This window comes from Neoarius graeffei, chromosome 3 (assembly GCF_027579695.1).
Source record: "Neoarius graeffei isolate fNeoGra1 chromosome 3, fNeoGra1.pri, whole genome shotgun sequence".
Lineage (NCBI taxonomy): Eukaryota > Metazoa > Chordata > Actinopteri > Siluriformes > Ariidae > Neoarius > Neoarius graeffei.
In genome coordinates, this window is record NC_083571.1 from 77,557,094 (window position 1) to 77,583,709 (window position 26,616).

The 26,616-nt window shown below is 40.8% G+C and overlaps 1 protein-coding gene and 1 long non-coding RNA gene across 6 annotated transcripts in view; one reads left to right on the plus strand and one right to left on the minus strand.

Moving 5' to 3' along the window:
* LOC132883583 (histamine N-methyltransferase-like) overlaps nt 1-26,616 on the minus strand; it is a 74,997-nt gene that overhangs the window by 30,121 nt on the left and 18,260 nt on the right. Inside the window, exons 1-4 of one of the 4 annotated variants that reach the window (XM_060917372.1) lie at nt 7,237-7,255; nt 6,919-7,067; nt 4,884-4,936; nt 4,701-4,808 (exon numbers count right to left, since the gene is read on the minus strand). In XM_060917372.1, coding sequence (XP_060773355.1) covers nt 4,701-4,808; nt 4,884-4,936; nt 6,919-7,061 — 304 coding nt within the window. In that variant the 5' untranslated portion in view covers nt 7,062-7,067; nt 7,237-7,255. The other 3 variants (XM_060917374.1, XM_060917371.1, XM_060917373.1) reach the window with 3 other exon arrangements.
* LOC132883585 (uncharacterized) lies at nt 7,569-26,455 on the plus strand. 2 transcript variants are annotated; one of them, XR_009654368.1, is made up of 5 exons: nt 7,569-8,445; nt 9,949-10,010; nt 11,004-11,118; nt 21,529-21,657; nt 21,762-26,455. It is a non-coding gene; the product is annotated as an uncharacterized LOC132883585 (long non-coding RNA). The 2 variants fall into 2 exon arrangements; XR_009654367.1 differs by having other exon boundaries at nt 21,529-26,455.

Here is a 26,616-nt window from a genome sequence, read left to right on the forward strand (position 1 = left end):
ACACAGCGACTCTTCGACATGGTAGTAAATGGTTTGTTTTCCCCACGGAAAGAAAGGATGAGATGTTCTGTGGGTGTTCCCAGATATGCTGACTGTATCTATACACTGACTGCCGCAAAGACGTGAAAAGCTGCGCGACTTAAAATAAGACTACCATAAATGCAAGAAAAGTTGCATAGATGAAAATAGAAATGGTCGATCAGAATCTAATAATAGGTCTGGGTCCGTATTGAACAGCGTCTGGGTCCAGATTTGGACCACAGTCCGCCTACTGGTGACTACTGGTGCCCTATAGCACACACCCTACAGTGCCCACCCTACAGCCTACTGCATGCACACACCCAATACCCTGCAGTGCATACCCTAGAGTGCCCACCCTACAGCCTACTGCACACACAGCCTACCGCGGCGCACACACACACTACAGCGTGCACAACCTACACCCTGTAGCGCACACCCCCTATAGCACCCTACACCCTATAGCAGTGTTTTCCCCAGAAAAAAATTAAAGCCCTAAATTCTGGCATGATAAAACACAGACAATTGATCGCCAACGGCGCAAAGTGAAACTGGGGGGGTCCGGGGGCATGCCCCCCCCCGGAAAATTTTTTGAAAATAGATGCTCTCAGGTGCATTTTCAGGGTCTCTGAGAGGTTTTAGATACATGATTATAGGATAGATTTTAACAGTGCTTCAATGATTTCTGACCTAAATAGTATTAATGTATACACATTTGAAATTTCACCTTAAAGTTCAACATGCAAGTTAAACTGTTTTGTTATAGATTACTTACATATACGATAGATTTGAAAATCTACGGGGATACCTTGCACTTAATTATCTATGATCAAGTAGTGTTGTAACAAAAATGTGCATGAAAATATGAACAGTGGTTTGCTCCAGCTTATGCAATCCAATGAAGAGAATCAATCATCATGACCTCCTGTTGATCACAAAGGGATCTGAACCCAAGAACTGCCACCTTAAAATAAGTTGCTGTATTACTATAACTGTAATGATTTAGAATGTTTCTGATGCAATTACCATAATATATGTATAACTAAGATGCACTGAAAAGTAAGGCAACTGCATATTATAAAGTTTAAATTTTGGCACTTTATTAAATGGACTAGATTAAGATTAAAACATATTTAAGCCATAAAGACCCAGACCCATAACACCTTTAAGGAAAATTATGGGGGACGTAACACAGACTAAATAGACCCTGTAGAACACAATTCTAGCGTTTTTTTTTTCTCAATGGCACCCTTCCTTCATGTAGAGCTGAAATGTGACATATATGTCACATTGGGTCTTTAAGATAAATTTATTTTACTCATGTGAATGAATGCAACTGATAGCTGAAACCAAATAAGCTGCCTTTTTATTTGCATCAACATAACATTATAATTGTACATCTTCACTTCAGTAATAAACAAAAATGTAGACTTGTATACCTTGCATATATTTGCATTTTTCTTGTATAATTGCACAAAAATGTAAACTGAACACAAACGGTACCTCATGTTAGAGGTCTTTGAAAAAACTGAGTGTAACTCTGAAATACTAATGAACAGAATCCAGTTTTCAAATCCAAAACACAGTTGCTTAACAAAAAGTGCAAAACGCTTGTTATAGGTGTTTATTGTCTTTATTGCTCTTTTCTGTATTGTACCTATCAGCTGCAGGGTGGTTTTGTAGGTGTTTCCCCAGACTTCGACACAGTAAGTCAGATATGGCAAAAATAACAAGTAATATAGAGTACGCAAAGATTTGCAATCAAGAATATGTTTTGTTTTCCACAGAATTGCAGAGCACTTTGCCAGTTTTGCTCGTATGTATCCTATATGAGGTTTCCAGCAGACTTTATGATCCAAAATCACACCAAGAAATTTAATTTCCTGTACCATTTCTATCTTAGTATTGTCTATTATCAAATCTACATTACAATCTATTTTGTGTCTCCCAAACAACATTATCTTTGTTTTGCTTAGATTTAATGATAATTTATTTTTGTCAAACCATAGTTTTAGTTTATTTATTTCAGTTGTGATTGTCTCCAAAGTTTGCTGCAAATTCTCACTGGAACAAAAAATATTGGTGTCGTCTGTAAACAAAACAAATTTCAGTACTTGTGAAACTCTACATATGTCATTGATATATAATATGAATAATTTCGGACCTAATATTGACCCCTGTGGTACCCCGCATGCAATGTTCATGAAATCAGATTTATGGTCACCTATCTGCACAAACTGTTGCCTGTTTCTTAAATAGCTCGACAACCAGCTCCACCCAACTCCCCCAACACCACACTTTTCTAGTTTACTTAATAATATACTGTGATCAATGGTATCGAATGCTTTTTTTAGGTCCACAAATACATGCCAAAACACATGACAAAACATTTCAATGAGGCTGAAAGTAGAAAAATATTTAGTATGTGTCATTGTTATTGCTATATTATTATTGTTATTGATGGTTATTAATTAATTGATATTGATCTATTACTATTGTATTGTTAATTGTATGTGCTGATGGTTGAAAAGTATTCCTCATGCATTTTATTGGTATTTGTGTTAGCATTACATGCTAATTCTTCTTGAGTAAAACATGATGATTGTAATATTTTTGTTTCAATATGTTGTCAAGTTAAGACAAAATAGTTTCTTACTTTAACATCATCATAGTAACTGAAAATACTATGATATTTGCCTAAATGTGACATACGTCACATCGTTTTTTTCACTGCGGTTTTGAGGCTGAAGTCCCTATGTTACATATATGTCACAACGATATTTTTATTACCTGTTCTATATGAAAACACACAGTAAACATAATTCTGACACCAAATATTTACAACAGCATGTCTTATATTTTCATTACAATTGTTAAATGACTCTAAACTTACCTTAAAAATGAAAAAAATACTTTTTAGCATGAGCTGCTCTGACCAGCATGTCTCCCCCTACTGTCAGCCATTATTGGAATGGTTTTTTTCACCAAATAAAAGTCACATGACTGGACACATGACCACCCAGGACGTTATGCAGGTGTCATACTGGGACTTAATGAAAAAAAAAAATACAGATAGCAGTTTACATGGAAAATTCTAGACCATCAAATGTCATGTTACACCCATGTAACACTGGGTCCTTATGGGTTAAAGGAAAAGAAAACTTAATTCATACATTTAAGTTTGCAGAAAGATTATGTATTTATAAAAACATTCATGAAGGGAATTTGTTAATAAGTGTCAAATGTAGCATAATTTCGAATAATAATGATAAGCATATTTGGCAGTGTGATGTCACTGTGACCCTTTAACAAAAGAATAATCCGCAGCCTTCTTTTGTTAAATGGATCCCAGGGACATCACACTGCCAAAAATGCTTATGATTATTATTTGAAATTATGCTATATTTGACACATTTGGACAACTTCACTTCGTGAGAGTGTTTATAAGTACATAATCTTTCTGCAAACCCAAACTAATGAATTAAAGTTTTCTACTCCTTTAAAGCAGATTAATTTTCCTTGGCTTTTGTTTGGCCCAATGTTGGGCAGCCCTCTCATAGTCCATCTCACTGTCATCCATGCTGATGTGGATCAAATTGTCCAGCGAGTCTTCTCCTAGCTTATTAAAGTCAGTCGGCTTTGTTCGTCTGGTGGGGGACAACATCGGCAGCCAATGAGATCGCTTATAATGAATTGGAAACTTCCGGGATATTTGACGTTTTCTTTCGATATTTTTATTGGACGGTTTGAACACGTGATCTTGACACAGCCAACAGATTAGTTTGTTTACATCATACCACGCGGACATATTACTTTGACAGAATCAACACAAACATTGGAAAAAAAGACCGCTTGTTTAACACAAATATCAATCAGTATGTAAATGGATCTGTTATTTGCTCTCCTATGTATCTAGTTACTTGTCGGTAGGAAATTTTAACGTATCGGTATAAATCTAAGCGTATCGGATTTTAACTAAAGCGACTAAGCGTATCGGCAGGCAGAGCAAGCGTATCGGGCCCGATACGCTAAAACGCTTTAGGGAAAACCATGCTATAGCCTACACCATCAGTGTCATCCATAAAGGGCTGATGTGACTGCAGGCTTTCATTCAAACCAAGCAGAAGTCACACTTGATTTCACTTGTTTAATCAGTTCATCTTGGTGTTCAATCAACTATACCTCCTATTTGGCTGGAATGAAAGCCTGCGGCCACACTGACTCTTTTGTGGATAAGATTGAACATCCCTGCCCTAAACCCTATAGCATATACCCTACTCCTAACCTCTACAGTATTTACCCTAACCTCATACACATACTCTATAGTCCTGTAAATGTCAAGTCAGTTTATTTGCATAGCGCTTTTAACAACAGACATTGTCGCAAAGCAGCTTTACAGAAAAATAAAGACTTTAAACATATGAACTAATTTTATTCATCCCTCGAGCAAGTCTGAGGTGACAGTGGCAAGGAAAAACTCCCTCAGACAACATGAGAAAGAAACCTTGAGAGGAACCAGACTCAAAAGGGAACCCATCCTTATCTGGGTGATAACATGATAAATGTGTGTAAATGTTTAATATATGTTGTATTAAACCCTAGTTGAGATGAAACACTGCTCGCATGTTGGACACATAATGACCCAGATGAAGAATAATAATGACCAGATGTGAGTGTGTAACCTTTATATTTATCCAGCATGTCCCTATTGGGTTCCACTACTTCGTACTCCACCCTGGCCCCAGAATATTTTGCATGCAGCTGTGTGAGGATTTCCATGTCAATCTCGCCTGCCAATGAGATGTGTCACATGTTTAGACAGTGATAGAACTACAATAATATAGTGTATAATATAATATTTGTACCTGATCCACATCCTACTCCCATTATATTCAGTGTGGATTTTCCTGCTCCAACACTGAGAGAGAGAGAGAGAGAGAGAGAGAGAGAGAGAGAGAGAGATATTAAATTAAATTGTTTATCATAATACTGGTACCATTTCCTGATTTAACTCTTCTTCAACATGAGGCTAAACACCATAAAATATGCAAGCTTTTGGATCTGGCTTGTTTAGTACTGTTATCGGTCCACATTTGAGCTTACCTTTGTCATAATAAGGTATTTTTCTTCATCAGGAATTTCCCATAACATTCCAACATGAAATCTGCCTTGAAATACTGTTAGGCATCTGTACTTTTGTCTGCCTTTAGCATCTCTGGTATGTTTAGAAGTCCAAACACTAAGTAGTTCAGGAAGTCGTAGTGTCCCAAATCTGGTAGATGGTTTGCCAAACACTTTTCAAGTGGAATAAATACATTTGTGGGTAAATTAAGAATAAGAAACCTTTATTTTTTTTATTTTTGTCACATGTAAACTCAAGCACAGGGAAATTCCTCTGTATTAAACCCATCTGGAGCAGTGAACGTGCATGCGTGTGCATATATACGGTACACACACACACACACACACACACACACACACACACACACACACACACACACACACAGAGCAAGAGAGCAGAGTGCAGAATAAATAATACATTTGTGTGCAAATTATATGGATCTGTGATTGCTGCATGTTTCAGCTTTTGAACATAATGCAATCTGCTGGTATAAAATAAATTTTTAATTGTTTCAGAGAGATTGTACTGATGGTTGTCTGTGTCTATGTGTCAGCCCTGTGATGACCTGGCGACTTGTCCAGGGTGTACCCTGCCTTTCGCCCGTAGTCAGCTGGGATAGGCTCCAGCTTGCCTGCGACCCTGTAGAACAGGATAAAGCGGCTACAGATAATGAGATGAGATGAGATTGTACTGACTGCAATCATCTTGATTTTCATTATTAACTGTCACGGCTGTATCTTTGTTTGCACTGGCAGTATGGCAGATGCTGCATGATAAACAAAAATCTGTGACATCACTGAAAGTCTTCTATATTCTGTTCCAGGTTCAAAAAATGCCAGGGACCTCAATTTAGCCAGTCATGTGGGTGCTGGGACCCAGAACGAAAAATCCTAGTGCCATCCCTGCCTACAGTATGAAGCTAGAATCAACATGCATGTGTTTTGTAGCCTATAAGCAGGTAATCAATACAGTCCATGCAAGCCCATGGCCCTGAACTTGACCTAAGTTCACAGCTGATGTCAGAGAAAGGTATTCCACGCTGATTGACTGTGTGCAGTATCTTTGAATTTCGTCCATTCTCAATACTTTGTTTTAACTACAGCTTAGAAGCACTTCACTTAATATGATCATTGAAAATTAGCACACTCAAACCTTTCCTAAGACTTAAAGTTGCAGCTTAAATTCAGAAAATTCAAACTTGCAGCTTTACTTCTTACAGTGACAAAGAGCCAACACTGAAGACTCCTTCCATACATGTTAAATATCTTATAGAAAGGTTAACCATATCAATGATCACACATTTTCTAATCCGTTTGTGTGGAACATCTGCTGTACAAGTCCCTGTGCATGAGCTGTTACTCAGGAAATGATAATGTATTAGGTATAATTGGATGTTTGTATTATTTTATTGTTAATCATGCAACAAGACTTCCCTGTTTAAACCATTTTCACTGTAAGTAAACATCTGGCTGAGTTGTGTCAAGTTGATACAGGAAACACAAATACCAATGTCTATTATTTAAAGTGCAATACAAATAAATTTGATCTGACGTGCAACACGAAGCAAAAGTGAGAACGGCACACACAAAATAACATGCTGTAGAATACACACTAATACACTTTAAATTTAACGAATGTTCACTTTCGGAAGAGCTTATTAAGAAGTTGATGAAACTAAAGTTACAGCACATGTTGTATGATTCGATTCCCCTCCCTCATATGCTGTGACCTGTAACTGTGACCCGTGTGTGTGCGTGCGCATGTTTGTGTGCACATACCTGTATGTGGTCAGGATGTCTGGAAGTGTGCTTTGGATGAAGCCTCTCACACTCTGGTGGTCAGATGAGCACTCCAGATACAGCTCAAACGCCTTCAGGTATCTGGAGCAATCCTCCACCAATCTCCTGATCTGAAGTGCCATCTTTCTCTTAAACACAGAGACACAATTAAGACTTTGTCATAGAAACACAGAAGTCCAACTCTTGAACAAAAAAACTAATTGGATGCAAGGAGTTGCAGTTTGATTTTTATCCTAATAACAGCCGTCCTTGTCTGCAGAAAAGTCATCATTTTACTCTTATGTAGACCTTATTTACTTTTCAGCCAGGTACAGTACCACCCTTTATGTAAATGGCGAACACCTTTTGGCAAACTACCACCTTTGTCAACATCTCTTAGCTCTGCCCCAAACGTACGATTTGGCTGTTTGCCATTCCTTAAACTCAGCCCAATGGTGTGTTCCAACTTCGTTGGCTATCAGTCACTGTCAATATTTTGCAGGCTCAGCAAAATTTTCAGAGGTGTAGCCCCAAAGGCATGGCACACATTATACATATCTGTCACCAGAGTATGAATTACAGCTGACACTCATCTCCCTAATTAGCTCTTCCCCTACTAAAGCCACTCTCAAACACCACTCCCATGTGAAGTGTCGTTTTGTTTCATCCAGCCTATAACAAGCCTTGCGATTCTCTAGCAGGATATCTGCACATTTTTCAAGTACAAATTTAAAGACTTTTAAGACCTTTTCAAGACCTCTAAATGGAAAAATTAAGACTGTACCATGGCAAAGAAAATGATAAATACGACAACTTAAAACTGTTTTCTGCAATAGTTTTTTTTTTTACTAACTTTAAGAAGAATGCACACAATTGGTGAACAACAGGGTGCATCAACGGCAACTGTTAGACATGCAAACAGCTGAAGCAAAGTCATGTGTTTTGGGTCTGCAGAACTACTGTAGCAGCAAGGAGAAGACTGGTGTTTACTGGAGAAAACACCATGAATCATTTCAAAAATGAAAACAAACGGCAAGTAGAACCAGCTGAACAAGTCAAATCAAGTCAAGTCAAGTTTATTGTCAGATATGCTATACATGCTCGACATACAGCACAGATGAAATTTCAGTCCTCTCTGACCCACGGTGCAAACAGGCAATGCAATAAATAAAAATAGAATAATTGAAAAAAAATAACAATATAAACAGTATAAACACTCTAGATAGGAACTAGACATAGACTAAACACTCAGACAAACAATATAACAGTATAAACAAACAGTATAAGCACTAGATAAAACAAGACATAGACTAAACACTCAGACAATATAAACAGTGTAAACACTAGATAAGAACTACACACAGACTAAACACTCAAACAGACAATATAAACAGCCGGCATTATTTCAATCCCCAAAGATTATCTTTGATGATATGTGATTTTGTGTCTGACAGCAAAATCAGTCTGAGTGTCGTACAGTATACAGCTGGCTGAGGAAGCTCTCGAGTATCTTCTGCATTATAGCAGGTAACAGCATAAACCTGTTTATGCAGTCATACAATCATCAGAGCGTTACATTAAACACAGAAAAACAACTGTCACTTTTCATAACCATTATCATCACTATTAATCAATGTGTTGTAATAACTGTAAATTAATTATCATCAGTGCAATTGTTATACCAATGTTCATTATTCAAAAATAATCATTAATTATTATCTATAATCCATGAATAATTGTTTGTATTACTACTACTACTACTACTACTACTAATAATAATAATAATAATACTTTTTAATAATAATTTTAAAAAACCCTCAATTTTATAACATTTTAATAATCACTATTAGCTATATTAATAATTGAGTAGCAATTATAATTCAGTATTATTAATTACTACTTAATTAATAAGCAGTGATTATTAAAATGTAATTTAATAATTAATAAGTAGTAATTATTATTAACTACTACTTAATTATACTAATAATAAGTAGTGATTATTAAAATGCTATAAAATTGAGTTATAAGATTAGTTAAAATTATTATTAAAAAAGTAGTAACTTATTATTATTGATAAACAATTATTCATGGATTATAGATAATTTGTTTTTAATAATGAACATTGATGTAACAATTGTACTGATGATAATAATAATAACATTAACAAAAAGTATTACTAGTAGTATTGTTTATTATTATTTACTAGTAGTAGTACAGTTATTTCATATCAATGTTCACTATTTAAAAAATTATCTATAATCCATGAGTATTTGTTTGTATTCTACCAATTACTACTTTTTAATAATTATTTGTAATAATTTTTAATAACTTAATTTTATAACATTTAATAATCCCTAGTACTTATTAATCACTAATTCATAAGTAGTAATGATTATTAATCAATAATAATTACTACTACTACTAATTATTATTAGTGGTTGTTAATATTATTCTTATTATATTAAAAACACTGTTGTAGACGATAGGTAATTAAACTAAAAACTTTTTGTACAAATTATTTATATTGTATTATATTTAGATTTATTGTATTTTCTGTAGTTCTTTTTAATTGAGTTTTGAAATAAAGGTTGTTTATATATTTATATTAAACTTAGTACAATAAACAATGTTAATTACGTAAAAAAATGATGCTAATCGTTATTATTATTAGTAGTATGTCCTATAAGTCCCATTTTCCACCTGACTCTTGTGTGCATGCGCGAACCCCCCTGTGTTTCACTCCGGAGCGCTTGACCTCTATCACATACGATACGATACATATCATACACATAGCATACGATAGATTTGTGTCCGGTTGGGTCCGCGATGTGTCGGTGTTTACTGCTGAAGAAGGAGAGACAAAAGTGATCAGAGGGAAAGTGTTATACTCGCAGAGTCTATCCCAGCCTAGTCTACACCCCTGGATAATAGTTGACAAGAGACATGCTATTTTGTGTGCACATTGCAACTGCATTGCTGGACTTGGGGAATGTTGCTCCCATGTTGCTTCCCTGTTGTTTTATGTTGAAGCGGCCACGAGACTGAGGGAAAGAACGACGGTCACACAACAGCCGGCATACTGGATGCTACCGGTAACTATGAAATTAAAATATTTTAGTAACTATTTTAGTAACTTTGAAATTCAAGACAATATTAACCTACCTGTCACAAAGTGATCAGAACAAATCCGGATACAGTCAAGTTGTCCTAAATTTGATCGGTTAATGGCAGCCAGCCACTGTCGTCTCCTCTGCTCGCTTTTCTCCTGTGCTGCAATTCCCTGGTTAGTCACGACTTTAGGGAGTCTGTGGAAGCTTTTGCCACCCTTTTCCCCTCGGTTACTACAGCCAACAATGACGCACGTATTCGGCATTGTCACCCCTTTTTGCTTTGCTGGACAACAATGCACTGACACAGCGTGCTTTGACTTCCAATATGGCTGCCGCCGGGTTCGCGCTGATCTCGAAGCACTCTATATTAAATTTAATACCTCCCTTTCGAAAATTCCAGTCATTCCAAACAATTTAAGACGTTTTTAGGCCTTGAAAACCGAAAGTTGTATTTAAGACTTTTTAAGACGTTTTAAGGACCCACGGGAACCGCTGCAGTAAAGGCCTGGCAGAGCATTAAAAAGGAGGAAACACAGCGTCTGGTGATGTCCATGAGTTCAAGACTTCAGGCAATCATTGCCAACAAAGGGTTTTCAACCAAGCATTAGAAATGAAGATTTTATTTACAATTATTTAATTTGTCCAATTACTTTTGAGCCCCTGAAATGAAGGGATTGTGTTTAAAAAATGCTTTAGTTCCTCACATTTTTATGCAATCATTTTTGTTCAACCCACTGAATTAAAGCTGAAAGTCTGAACTTCAAGTGCATCTGAATTGTTTTGCTCAAAATTCATTGTGGTAATGTACAGAACCAAAAATTAGAAAAATGTTGTCTCTGTCCAAATATTTATGGACCTAACTGTAAGTTTGTGTATTTAAAACAATTTTTACTAATATTTACAAATATGTGTGTTGTGATAGTGAAATAATTTAATATCAACTTTCCTCAGATTTCATTTCTTTTACCATTTCAGTAGTGGCAGTTCTCTGAACAAAAAGGACCAAATGTACAATGACCTAGTTGAGCTATTTGGAGATATGAAATTGACAATGCTGAATGCGGATACTGATGGAAAATATATTTTGCAGGTAAAGTAACATTATTTTTTTGAAACCATATTCAAACCACAAAGCTGAAAGACATTGTAAAAACACTTTTATTTTTGGCAAAGTCATTTATTGTAAATTATATGTAATTTAAAAAAAAATTTTCTTCAGGTATTGACAAATACCTTGTGGTATGTGACAAACCATCACGATAAAATTAACAGTGCCAGTCAGAGAGAATCAGCCAAGGTCTTGCCTTTCCCTGCAGAATTTGCTGCATTTGTTAACTACAATGACATTAAGCGAAAAAAACAGAAAACCTAAAGGTTACAGAGTGGACTTCTGGAAACTCATGCACAGAGTGTGTATAGTCTCTGTACCCGGCCAGTGATGAACAGTACACCTGAGTGGCAGAAGGGTTGTTCTGTGATAAAAAGGCTTGCTGACTGTCTACATAATTATGCTACTTACCTCAAATCCAAGGCTGAGGAAATACAATCAAACCATATGCTGGATCATCCTGTCAGACAAGTGTCAGAAAGTACATGTTTATGTCATATTCCCAAAAATTTTATACGGTGTTATACCTCCACAATACCGTCAACTAGACAGAGATGTGAAAAGCACAGAACCTCTTGAGCCAGTGTTCATTGATGAGGTTAAGCACATGAGAAAGGTGACTGAACAACCACCATCTTGTTTACAGTGATACAGGTTTTATGAAAACCTTCATCTATCTGTGCCAGTCGACTTTTACAAATACAGTCCTGGTGGATCATCACGCACTGTCACTTGTATTGTCAGAGTGAATGAAAGCCGAACAGAGAGGGAAAAGATCAGTCAGATTGTATCCACAATGGCTAAAGTAAAAGTTCTGTTTCCAGAATTTCACACACGAGCCATGAAAAGGGAGTTTAAGGACAAAGTAGGACGCATTGCAAATATACGATCATCTGTTTTGGAAGTCATATACAGAGATCTAGCTATTGATGCATCTTGTATAACCAGTGTTACGGCATGGCTCGTAAACTCACCGCAGCATAAAAAGGGAGACCACACAAAAGGTTACGGATTGAATTGTAAACTTTTATTTATAATTACCAGTTTTCCAAACGTCTAGAGTAAACATATGGTGCAAAGTATGGCATGGACTGTGTGGATGAGTGAAGGTGTTTGTCAGTTATGTGGTCAATGTAGAGGGAAAAAGGGAAAGAAGGGGAAGAAAGTAAGAGAAAGTGCAAATAAAATGACTGTGCGTCCACACACACAGCCAGTAGGTGCCTACTGAGGAAGAGCAAAGCTCCACCTTATATTCCAGGTACGCCCCCCCAGGTGTAACGAATGATGTTAATTATCCCACCTGACACCAGCCTTGCCCGTGCACTGGCGAGCTGATGCCAGGAGGGGGCTCAGGACATAACACCTCCATCCCTAAGAGATTTGTTCCAGATAAATCTAAAACAAAGATAAATGTCTTGTGTTTCCTTGGAAACACTCCCATCCGCCTTCATCCCGGTACCAAGGAGAAGACAACAGGACTAGAGGGGAAAAAACATCAAACACAAACATTAAACCTTAGAGACAAAAAGACAAAACTAAGTCCTGGACAGGGCATCCGCTATAATATTATCCTTACCCCTGATGTGTTTAATATGGAGTGGATAGCGCTGCAGGATTAGACTCCAACGCATAATGCATTGATTCTGGTTTCTCATACTGTCAATGAAAACCAAAGGATTGTGGTCTGTGTAAACAACAATTGGAACAGAGGAAGACCCTAAATCCATTTCAAAGTGTTGAATGGCAAGAATCAACGCAAGGGCCTCTCGCTCCACAGTAGAATAAGCTTGTTGTTGTTGGTTAAATTTCTTTGAGAAATAACACACCGGATGTTCTATGCCCTCTGAGTCAGTCTGTAGCAAGACGGCACCAGCGCCGCCCTCACTGGCATCAACTGCAAGACAAAAGGGTGTGTTAAAGTTTGGGGCTTGCAACACAGGTGAGGTAGCTAACAGGAACTTTGCATTGTCAAAGGCTTCCTGACAGTTACTGGACCACAGGTAGGGGGCCTTAGGACTGAGGAGCCGAGTTAAGGGCGCCACAACAGAGGCAAAGTTCTTGCAAAATGCCCTATAATAACCAGCCATTCCCAAAAATCTCCTCAGCTCCCGACGGGTGCCTGGTACAGGAAAGTTACATATGGATTCAATCTTTGCCTGAACAGGCCTAACCTCTCTGCCCCCGACAACCTTACCCAAATATGTCACTCTTGCCTTACTGAACTCACACTTTGCGGGATTTATTGTTAAGCTAGCGGCAGACAACCGGGCAAACAAATCTCTTATCTGGGTCAGATGTTCAGTCCAGGTAGCACTATGGATAACCAAATCATCAAGATAGGAATGATAACCCTGCATCCCTGCTAAAACACGGTTGACAAGCCTTTGAAATGTAGCAGGTGCATTTCTAACACCGAAAGGCATAACGTGATACTGCAAGAAATTGTGGGGTGTAACAAACGCAGACAGTTCTTTTGCTCTAGGTGTTAAAAGGTTATTGGCAAGTCCCTTTAACAGATCAAATTTACTAACAAATGTTGCAGCACCCACACGATCTACACAATCATCACACAGTGGAAGGGGGAAACAATCAGGTTTTGTTACAGAGTTGAGCTTCCTGTAATCGGTACAGAAACAATATGTGCCATCTAGCTTATCCACCAACAGACAGGGGGAGCTCCAGGCACTAAAACTAGGTTCTGCAAGATTATTAGCCAACAAGTAACTCACTTCTTTCTGTAACAGCTCCCTCTTCCTTGGGTTGACTTGGTAAGCATGCTGTTTAATGGGCATCGCCCCAGCCACGTCAATGTCATGTTCAACAAGGGAGGTACGAGTTGGTATGTCTGAGAAAATTGAGGGAAAACACTGTATTAACTCAACAATGTCATTTTTCTCCTTACTAGAGAGATGAGAAAGATGTGATGGCAGATCTGCCAGAACTTCAGAGTTTCTAAGACGTCCCACCACAATTTCCACCAGTGGTGCACTAACTCCCTCCTCAGAATCCTCACTGCCAAAACCCAGACCACTCTCACCTACCCCAGAGGAAACAACAACAGCACAATCACCGGAATTTTCAGCAGGCTTAATAGCCTTCAGCCCAGGTCGTTTAGATGGAAAGTATGGCTTCAACAAATTGATGTGGCAAACCTGCACTTTTTTACGCCGATCAGGAGTGTTCAACAAATAGTTGTGGTCTGGTAAGCATTTAGCAACTCCATAAGGACCACTAAACTTAGCCTGGAAAGGACTACTCAACAAAGGCAGCAGTGCCAAAACCTGGTCACCAGGTTGAAACTGACGGTGCTCTGCTTTACAGAGACTGCATCCTAGCTTGGGATTTCCCCAAGTGGCGCCTAGCAGCAGCCCTGGCCTCAAACAGACGATACCTAAACCCAGACACATAATCCAACACATTTACCGGTGGTTCAGCAGCACACCACTCATCTGCCAAAACTGCTGTCGGACCCCTCACTGTATGCCCAAAAACAAGTTAATTAGGACTAAAGCCTGTGCTCTCTTGCACCACCTCACAGATAGCCAACAACAACCAGGGTAACCCCTCCTCCCAATCTGCTCCAAGCTCAACACAGTAAGACCTTAGAAGGGATTTCAAGGTTTGATGGAAATGCTCAAGAGCACCCTGGCTTTGAGGATGGGATGCACTAGAGATGTTATGTTTCGATCTTAACTGTCGCAGAGCACGGGCAAACTGCTTGGACAAAGTTCGAGCCTTGGTCACTTTGAACAACTTTGGGGATACCAAACGTGGACATAAAAGTAGTGAGGGCCTTCAAAACAGACTTGGTCATAATAGACCTGAGAGGGTATGCTGCAGGGTATCTTGTAGATTGGTACATTACAGTTAACAGGTAGCAATGACCAGATTTGGATCGAGGCAATGGTCCCACACAATCAATAACTAAATGCTCAAATGGACTACTCACAGCTGGTATAGGTCACAACGGGGCTACTGGAATCTTCTGGTTAGGTTTTCCTATTAACTGACATACGACAAGATTTCACAAAAGATGCCACATCTCGCTTTATCCTTGGCCAGGAGAACCGGCGCACCACCCAGTCATACATTTTCCTAACCCCAATATGTCCCGCCAGTCCATTATGACATAACTCCAAAACAGCATTCCTAAATTTACATGGGACTACCACCTGAAACCCAGGGTTAGTAAATGTGTCACACTTAAATACCCAATGTCTACACAACAGCCCATCCCAGATACAATATTGTGCTTGTGTATCACCAGCATCACGCTCAGCAGTTGCTAAGGTTAACAAAGGTTGGAGTGTGGAGTCAGCTGCCTGTTCCCTAATCAGTTCTTCTCGGGAGACTTTAAACAAATCAGACAGAAAACCAGTGACCTTGTCAGAGTCCACTTCTGTATCTAGAAGTTTGCCACCACCCACTAGATTATCAGAAGGACCTACATTTGGCTCAACTGACACCTTTGAGCCTTCTGTGAGACTATCAGACTCAACATCACATGTTAGCTGTTCTTCTACTGGTGACTTTGGGGGACTACAGTTTACCTTCTCAGGTGTACTGAAAAATGTGTCTTCCAACGCTACACAGGTGTCAGGATTTCCACGCCTAGCCATGGCACGGGTAACAGCACATGCAGGAAAAACATCAGGATGTTTCCGATAACATGGATCACATGTCTGTTTTAGTTCTGGCTCAGACACTACTATAGGTGATGACACCAAGCTAACATCACCCCACACCTTTCCCCCAGCTAGATCATTACCTAAAATAAAAGACACTCCCGGCACGGGAAGAGATGGTCGCACCCCTACAACCACATGATCGGATGCTAGATTAGAGGATAGGTGGATGTGATGCAAAGGCACACTAAGGGGAGACATTTCAATACCTCTAACTAAGACAAGTCCCAGTGGCTGTGTCATTAGGCAGTGGCAAGACCCCAGCCAACAAAAATGACTGGACAGCACCCGTGTCCTGCAATATGCGAACAGGCACACTCGGGTGTTCCCCTGGCAAAGACACAAAACCATCTGTAATAAACGAGGTGTAATTGCCACTCTTACCATCAGCAGCTACAGTGGTTGTCCTCCCCACCATACCATACCAGCTAGATGGGCAGTGGGTAGCAGGAGAAATTAACCCACCCGATTTTACTGCTTTACTTTTCTTACATTCTGACACCTTGTGCCCAACCTTCTTACAATAGAAGCAGCTTACCTCACCCTTGTTACCAAGAAAATTATTAAAGTAATTAGAGGTGGGGGGGCTGCTGCTGTGAACCATTTCCACCAGTAGGAGGCGGTCTACCCCTTACAAAATCTCTCGTTCGATTATAATAAGCCCCACGCCGGCCATCAGGAACACGTCTATGCATCAACACATTTATCGGCAAGAACGGCAGCTGCATCTAAAGTCTTTACCTCTTGTTCATTTAAGTGCACCGCAACAGGTTGAGGGAGACAGTTTATAAAGTCCTCCAACAGGACTAACTGTTTCAATTCTTCCCTTGTCCCTGCTTTCTGAGCGGTGCACCAGCGATCAAATAGACACTCCTTGTCTCGGGCAAACTCAACAAATGTCTGCTGGTCTTTTTTCCGAAGGTCTCTAAACTTCTGGCGATAAGCCTCAGGAACAAGCTCATATGCACGCAAGACTATTTTTTTACTACATCATACTCTTTAGCCTGATCACTGCTCAGAGCTGAAAAGACTTCCTGAGCTTTTCAACTAAGCACGCTTTGCAGCATTAAAGGCCACATTGCTTTAGGCCAAAGCAGTGTAGTGGCCACCCTCTCAAAATGAGAGAAATAATGCTCTATATCTATCTCCGAGAATGGTGGCACTAAACGGATGTTCTTGCTTACATCAAATGCAGAGGACAACGAGATATCTGAAGGGGATTGGGGGAAGGAAGATGACCCTTGTTTATTTAACATTTCCAGCTCAAGTTTTTTCATAGCCAATTCGTGTTGTTGGCGTTCACGCTCTTGTTCTAAGCGTTTAATTTCTACCTGCTGTCGATGCTCTAAACATTTAAGTTCCAGCCGATAATTCAACTTACAAACATCCATATCTTCCTTACCCTCCTTTGTATTTCCCTCTGCTTTCACAGTATCCGGCTGCGATTCTTTTTCAGGAGTGGCAGCTACATCCTCAGAAACAACATTTGCCTCCTCCCCATCTGAGTCCACCCCCTCAAGAACACCCTTCTCAATTAGCTGGTCTTTCACAGCCAGGCAAAACCTCTCCTTAATCTTTTTCTCTTGTATTGTAATGGTCAACCTGAAATGCTCCACCAACTTGCCTAGTTGGTCTTTTGTCAGTCTCCACAAGCATTCCTCAGACGGGTTATCCATAAAATCTTCAGAAGTTGCCATATTATCAACTAAGCACCATCTGTACATCAGATGGAGCCAAAATACTTCCCTTCCATCCATTAAAGCCCTCCGTTGGTTGTCAGGGAGTCTTCCTATTGCGTTGTCCTCTGGTGTCCTACACTCCACACAAACTAACTTAGCCTAGCTAGACTTCCAGGGCTTGCCGGCCTCAGGGCGACTGGTTAACGCATTAACTCGCTGCAAGAATTTGCATGAAACTTGCCCCCGACAGGAGTACAAAACTCTGGACCAGGATTACCCCTCAAAACAAAAAAACTAAAATAACAAATGAGCAATTCCAGCATTATGGACGTGACACTTGAACTCAAAATGGCAACAAATGACCCAGTGCATGTTTTATTGTCTCCCAGTATTTAAACAGATGTTGCATATTTTAAGGCTGTACCATACTGGAGAAGTGATAGAACAAGAACAGTTCCCATAGTACATCTAGGGCATGCCAGAAAATGCCAATAAAAGATGCGTTATGGATGTGACAGAAAAAGTATCACTTTTCTTGGGTGACTGTACATTTTTATCAAACTCTCTGAAATTGTAAACCTAATGTCGAAATGGAGATATCCATTTGATAGAGGGGTCCAAGGTGAATATTAAAAAAATCTTTGTTTAAAATATTTTGTATTTCATGCAGAGTTTCGGAAGGAAAAGTCAGCATTATGGATGTGACGAAATTCCGTTATGGATGTGACGCGTCTGAAATAGACATGGCATATGTTTAGAAAATCAGCAATTTAACCACCATAACCCTTTGAAAAACTCTCTAAATATCAGCTAAAACTATCAAAGTTCTTAAATAATATTTAGGATGGCTATTGTTTTGCTGTTTTGTGGATTTTAGCATACATTTCTGTGGCTTGTGGGAATAATATAGAATTGTACATGATCAAAGTTGATTTTAGCTTGGGTTTTACATTATAAGAAAGAAAGACTGACCGTGACATATTAGGTTGATTACAAATTGGTTCAATTTATTCACATCTGTAAAATACAGGCCTAGGTGATATCTCTGGGAGTGGTTTTGATGTATTACATGTTGCTTTATTTTTGCATGGTGAGGGTGACATTTACATGGAATTGCCCAAATTAAAAAAAAAAAAAAAAAGTGTTCCGACGGAAGGGATAAACCCAGCTGAAGCACTCTTCCTAATCACCAGCGACAACGCTACCACAACCAACAAGAGAGGCTCACCTGAATGTAGTTCAGTCTATGGTCCCATCTCACCACCTACACGTAACTCCCGGACAAGCCCCCAATTTATGTTACGGCATGGCTCGTAAACTCGCCGCAGCATAAAAAGGGAGACCACACAAAAGGTTACGGATTGAATTGTAAACTTTTATTTATAATTACCAGTTTTCCAAACGTCTAAGGTAAACATATGTGGTGCAAAGTATGGTGTGGACTGTGTGGATGAGTGAAGGTGTTTGTCAGTTATGTGGTCAATGTAGAGGCAAAAAGGGAAAGAAGGGGAAGAAAGTAAGAGAAAGTGCAAATAAAATGACTGTGCGTCCACACACACAGCCAGTAGGTGCCTACTGAGGAAGAGCAAAGCTCCACCTTATATTCCAGGTATGCCCCCCCCCCCCCCCAGGTGTAACGAATGATGTTAATTATCCTGCCTGACACCAGCCTTGCCCGTGCACTGGTGAGCTGATGCCAGGAGGGGGCTCAGGATATAACACCAGTGTTGTACAGCAGAGAATGTACATGATTCTTATGGGAGAGACTGGCATTATACCTGACTTGAGAGAACTGAACCCAGGGCGTCCTTGTAGCTTTGATGTCTTTTTTGAAAAAATGAACGAGGTTATAGAACAGGTTACTGCTGCAGATGAGAGACGCCACAATGTGGCACATCTGTCTCAATGGTTATCCTTGGCAGATTTAATGACACAAAACAGAAGAAAAATGCCCAGAAAACACAAAAATACCATCTGCAGCTCTAGTAAGGCTCCAGTTCACTCCCCGCAAAGCCTATACACATGCAGCTCTGAAATTTACCAGCAAATTGGATGTCCAGTACAAGGTGCAGTGTAGACAACTCAGGATAAGTCATCCAGATGATCATTACTGCCAGGCCCAACTGAAATATTTGAAACAGTATGCCCTCTTGTACAAAGAGGAAGCTCAACTATTTTTTTGTGATAAGGCAAAAGTGCCCTATGGAGAACCAGGTGTTGCACTTTCCACCGGTGTCCGCGGAAAAAAATCCATTACACCAACAGACACTACTCTTTGTGCCACAGACCATGATCTTCATCACAAAGGCAGCTTGACCCCATCCATTTATTTGCAGTGCAATATTCCTGATGATATCTCCAAGTCCTTTGTCCGAGGAAAAGTCTGTGTCATTGTCAATGACTCAGTCCTGCAAATGTCCAAACCAATACGTCATGCAGCAGCTATTGTGAGACAAGTCCAGTCTCGTGGAAATCCCCCAAATATTTTGATAAAATTTTCAGATGGTGGAACTGACCACAGGAACACGCTTGAGGCAGTAAAATGTTCTGCCATAGTTTTATTCAAGGAGTTGAACTTGGATATGTATGTTGCTGCACGTTGTGCTCCAGGACAGAGTTGGTCCAACCCTGCTGAGCGCGTGATGTCAATATTAAACCTTGGTCTCCAAAACTGCACCCTGCAACGGGACCAGCTTGATGAAAACACAGAGAAGCTTATAAAACAATGTTCAGGAATGGAAGCAATGAGGAACAAACTATCAGATTCACCTGAATTGAGAGAAAAGTGGACACAAAGTATTGAACCAGTGCAGTCATGCATTGGCAACAGATTTTGACGCCTTGCTTTAAAGGATGAACCCCTGGAAGTTCAAGATCCGATTTCTGATGAAGCCATCAACCAACTGGAACAACATCTAACCAGACTTTTTCCAACTTTGGACATTATTAAACTAACCAAGCAGCACACTAGTAAAGTGCCCACCTATGGACTTTGGATGCAGCGTCACTGTCGTCAAAGGCAGTATACTTTCCAAATTAAAAAGTGTGAAGATCGCAATTGCTGTTCCGAGGTCAAAAGCAAATCTAAACTTCAGTGGCTGCCAGACCCTGTCCTGGATGACAGTGGGGAGCATTACAAGTCCTTTGAAGCAGTCTTAGGCACCGAAACAGTGGATTAATGTCCAACCAAGATTGCCACAGCTCAGAATATTACACCAGACGCCACAGGAACTCCCACGGTTACATCTAAAGGTATTGTGAACATTGTGCCAGATGACCCAGAACTCAGGGGTTATGCTGCTACATTCACAAGTCAGAACGCCAGGGTTTTAGCAACCTGTGTTGAATGTGGGAAAACAGAGAATAATATACAGTAAGACAAGTCTAAGTCAGAGACAAAAATTATCAATCGCTATGTTGTTATCTGAGAATGACTATACTTGTGGAGCTCCCCTCACTGAACCAAACCACACTTTACACGGTAAAGTTTTGGTGAGACTGAACATACAGTGTAGCAGTCCAATGGAGAAAGCCTACTACAGCAGTGACATTGGCAGAAAGGATACCTGTTATTATTGTGGTAATGACGAGGGACTGGTAGACAAGGACTTGACCAAAAGGTACAAGACAGTGTTCCCTTTGTGTGCGGCATGAGCACAAATAGGAGCAAAACATGCCTGCATCTCAACCATATACAACCAGTGCCTCAGAGACAGCCTCGCTTCATTAACTTTGTCACCACGATCAGCTTTGCTGCAGTATGTTGACGATTTAATGATTTATGCCCCAACTAAAGCTCAATGTGAAGATGACACCGTAACGCTACTGCGACACCTCGCTAAGGAAGGTCATAAGGCTAGCCTCACAAAATTACAGTTTGCAAAACAGAAGGTGCATTTCTTGGGGCATGATATCACAGGGGAGATAAAAATGCTGTCTGCGGACAGAGTCTCAGCTATTCAGAAAATTCCCAAGCCGATCACTGTGAAACAAGTTTTGTCATTTTTGAGTATGTGTTCCTATTGCAGAGCATTCATTTCGAATTATTCCATCCTGGAAAGTCCAGTGAGAGAGCTCGTGCATGGTTCGTTCCTCACTGCTTCGTCATCTTGTCGTATGGACGCCAGAGGCTGAAGAAGTATTCCTGGCCCTAAAAGGTGCCCTGCAGACCACACCCACGCTGGGACTGCCTGACCCCAATAAACCATTTGTTCAAACTGTAGATGAAAAGAAGGGTTTTATGACCTCTGTTCTTTTGCAGAAACACGGGGATAGATTGAGACCTGTAGCTTACTTCTCCAGCAGGCTGGATCCAGTGGCGGCTGGACTTCCTGTTTGCCTGCGTGCAGTTGCTGCAGCTGAAAAGGTGGTAACTGCCTCCAGAAATATTGTGGGGTATTCTAACCTCACCCTTTTGGTCCCACAAGCTGTCTCCCTGCTTCTGTTGGAGAAAAAGACGTCACATTTGTCAGCAGAGAGATGGTTGAAGTATAACACTGTCATACTTGATATGCCTAACATCATTGTGAAACGTTGTACTGTTCTGAATCCTGCCATTCTTCTCCCTACAGAGGACGATGGAGAGCCACATGACTGTGTTGCTCTCACTAATGATTTTTGTTCCCCCAGGGCAGACTTAAAGAGTGACCCATTGGAAAATCCAGACATGGTCCTCTATGTGGATGGTTCAGCCTCCAGAGACGGGAAAGAACAAAGTAAGTTTTGCCGTAGTCTCAGATCACAAGGTCCTCAAGGCGTCATGTCTACCCTCGAACCTGTTGGCGCAGGCCGCAGAGCTCTGTGCCCTCATTGAGGCATGCAAATTGGCGGCAGGGCAATCTGTCAATATTTTTATGGACAGTAGGTATGCATTTGGCATTGTGCACGATTTTGGCACCATTTGGAAACAGAAATTTTCTCACTAGCACAGGATCTCCCATTGCACATCATAAACTGGTCTCTGAGTTGTAGGATGCTATTCTACTCCCTAGAGCCATTGCTGTGTCTAAGTGTGCTGCCCATACTAACAATACTGATCTTGTGTCTCAAGGGAATGCCAGGGCGGACGCGGCAGCTAAGTGTGCAGCCTCAGCTTCCAGTTCACCCTCTAACCTTGCTTTTCCTCAGGTTTCTACCCCCTGTTTACAGCTAGCGGACCTTCAGAGCACTGCCACTCAGGATGAGAGATGAGTCTGGAAACAGGCAGGCTGTATCTTTGCAAACTTGGTCTGGGTTTGTCCCTCGGGCCGTCCCCGTCTACCAAAATACATGTTCCCTTTCTATGCAAAATTGGCACATGGGCTCACCCATGTGTCAAAAGGGGGGATGGGAGCAGAAGTAACAAAGAGATGGTTCACAAAGGTGTTTTCAAATTATGCTGCGAAATTTTGCAAGCAATGCTTGATATGTGCACAACATAATGCAGGTCAAGGTATCAGACTAACTCAAGCAGCACACCCAATACCAGACAAACCATTTGATCACCTCCAAATGGACTTTGTTGAACTGACACCTAGTGAAGGGAAAAGGTATTGCCTGGTAATAGCTGACGTTTTCAAAATGGGTTGAAGTATTCCCCACAGCTAAACAAGACTCAGAGGTGGTAGTCAAAGCACTCCTGAGAGATATAATTCCTAGGTGGGGTATACCTAGCAAAATCTCAAGTGACAATGGAACACCCTTTGTTAATGCAGCCCTAAAGAAAATAGGAGCATTCCTAGGGATAGACCTGAAACAACATTGTGCCTATCATATTGCCAGTGTGGGATCAGTAGAGAGGGAAAATGGGTCACTTAAAAATAAACTAAGCAAAGCTTGTGCAGAAACAGGGCTAGGATGGACAAAGGTCCTCCCTGTAGTACTCACACAAATGAGGATGCAAACTAGGCCTAAACATGGGTTAAGCCAATTCCAAATTCTGTTTGGACGAGTACCCAACATGGGGATAGGGCCAGCTAAAGGAACACTGCCGGACACCACACTGTGTGATGATGCAATGTTGAATTACTGTGCAACGTTGTCCTCTGCTTTGAAATCTATCCACAAACAGGTAAAAGAAGCACTTCCCAAACCCGCTGAGGGACCTCTGCACGATCTACAACCAGGGGATTGGATCGTGGTGAAGGACTTCCAACGAACCAAGTGGAACAAGCCACGGTGGAATGGCCCATTCCAGGTCCTGCTCATGACCCCAATGGCAGTGAAGGTCACAGGCAGAGTGACGTGGATCCATGCTAGCCACTGCAGGAGGGTTCCTGAACCGGCTGAGCAGGAGTGAAAAGAAGGCCTAAGTGACCCAGACGCTGACTAAAGCTCATGAGGAAGAAGAAGAAAAAAAAAAATCACTACATGGAACAGTGCGAGTATCGCATCAATCACGCATGCACCCGAGAATTAGTGGACACTGAAGAGTGTAACCCATTAGGAGACGGGCTGTGGCTCCTTATCACGGACGAAGAGGTCAGAGTGACAGCTCCAGGAGGACAATCCCAGCGGACAAATTTGAATGACACCAACGAGGAGAAAGAAGTGTTAAATGAGTACATCTTAGAACAGAACCCCAACCATAAGGTGAGACAAGTGGTAACCCGAGACTCAGGAGGAGAGGTAAGTGATTATCATTTAGAAGGTGCCCCACATGACCGCTTTCCCACCTTGATCCAAACCACGTGGCAAGCAAGTTCCGCGGAACTGAGCATGGCAGCACAGTTACGCTGTTGCACCCTCAATAGAGAACAGTATCTTAGTATCTAGTCAGTAAAACTGGTTTCAGAAGTCCTGAGTTTCTCCAAGCTCCGGTGAGGTGGGACGAGGGCTGATAGGGCATGCCCGCCCTCTGAGCACCAATACACGTCAAGAAGGGCAAGGGTTAACTCGGAGACCTATTTAACATAAAATGAAGGGGGTAAATCATTATAAACTAGGTCCAGTCGTGGGCCTGAGTATCTTGATCCTGCGGGGGCTCACGAGAGGATTCGTGGGGTGGTCGATACAGGGAATCCAGACTGACACAGAATCGAGACGAGGGAGACAGCCAACTCATAATTTGTATTGGCAGTATGCTAATTTTACAGCTAAACAAGCTAACAGGTCAAATTGTGTAGTTTGCTCCACCCTGCCACACACCGTTACACAACCATTCATGTTCGAGATCGCCAACACAACGGATGAAGATACTGCGCAAGCATGGCGAGCCGTGATGGAAGCTGTCTGTAATGATGTAGAAAAAGGCTGTAATGTCACATATCAAGGTGGGGGAGATGACCCGAGGGTAGAAATTAGTGTAAATGAACCAGGAAAGGAGATAAATTGTACCTTATGTGCAGGGCGAAAGGGCGATCCAAACTCTAACCTCGTAGGGAAGGTCAAGGAAACTAGGTGTTCAACCGTTTGCACAGTGCAGGGTTCAGTCCCAAATCTAAATGTGACCTGCATGGGATGAAGTGGCACTCTGTACAAGCAAGGCAGAAAAGTGACAATAGGAGGTGACTTAGGACCAGGAGGGAATCTAACTCAGTTAGCGGGTCCAACCTTCTATTACCCAGGCTGGCAGTGAAAGTGTGGTCACCATGTGTATAACTTTCTTTCGGTAGATTGGAAAGGCATGTGTGCCCTGATCCAATTAGATGCCCACCTAATAATAGCAACCCCTGAGACAAGTGGCAGACGGCGCAGAAGTGTCGAGGATGATTTTCCTCCTCCAGAACATCAGCTGCAACCCAAGGTGAAGAAATTCTTCCAGGCACTGTTTCCACAGTACGGGACAACACAACTCTGGAATGAACTTGAGGTGGTGCATTATGGACTGACAGTTCGTGAATTCAACCATAGAGGCCATGGAGAGCGTGAGAACTGAATTGGCCGCACTCAGATTAATGACGACACAGAATTGCATGGCCCTTGACATCCTTTTGGCAAAGGAAGGTGGAGTGTGTGTCATAATATGAGAACACTGTTGTACGTACATTCCTGAAAACGACGGGAATCATGGTAATATCACTGAGGCACTGAACAAGATGCGCAAGGTTGCTGAACAATTACGAGCAGACGAACATGGAGGAGACAAAGACAGCTGGTGGTGTTGGTTTAGTGGATGGAAGACTAATTCTATCCACCATACCGGTCCTGGGCTTAGTGATTGTGATGCTATGTTTGCTCCCTGTTTTCTGTCAGTGTTGTATGTCTGTGTTTCAGAGGCAGCTGACAAATATCGGTTACCAGATGGTGAAAATAGGCTCAGATGACTTGCCTGACTGGCCTCCAAACCCACACGAAGACTATAACCCACCATTCGATGACATCAGCACAATTGACATGAAACTAGTCCTGACTTAAAACACTTTCATTATGATTGTTTCCTGTTCTATTATTCCTGATCTATGTATATGGCTTGCTAGCATTTACTTAAAGACGTCTGTGTCTTATAAAAACAGCCTTAGCATTATCCCTGTACACTCAATGACGTGTTAAGTCAAATCTCTCTGAGAACTCTTATCACTGAAACTGTGTACAGTTCTTTTCTTTTAGCAATTATTATCCTGTAGGATAAAAAGGGGGGAAATGTGAGGGAAATCTAATGGACGAACATTATTATTCTCTGCGTTTCTGTATGTTGAGCTCAAGTGACTTAGTGTACTGAGAAAAGTTGTTTTTCCAATGCTGTAATTGCCTTTCTGTGGCCTTGGCTGGTGATAAGCAGGGTGTCTGAGTTCCTGCACATCTCAGAGAACGCCAGGTGCATGCTTTAATAAAGCTTCATAGAAAATCTTGAGCCAAATAACGTGAAGACGCAAGCAGTAAGCGAATGCCTTTAGAGTATAATGGATAACAGCCACTAAAACACAACTCAGAGCACACGCGTACTCTCACATCACTAGAGGTGATGTTCTGCTTTAATTTTCTTTCTTTCCTATCTTATATTTCTTTTATATGATTTACCATAATAAATGACTGAAAAGACAACTGCTAAGTGTTCTGAAGTGTTTATTAGAAATTTCCATTACAAAAGACAACCAAGGGACTGACTGGCGTTGTTGATTCGAGAAGCAATTTCCTTATTGAGAAAACCATCTGAAGAGATGGTGCTTCTGAGGTACTTGAAGTGCTCCACTCAGTGC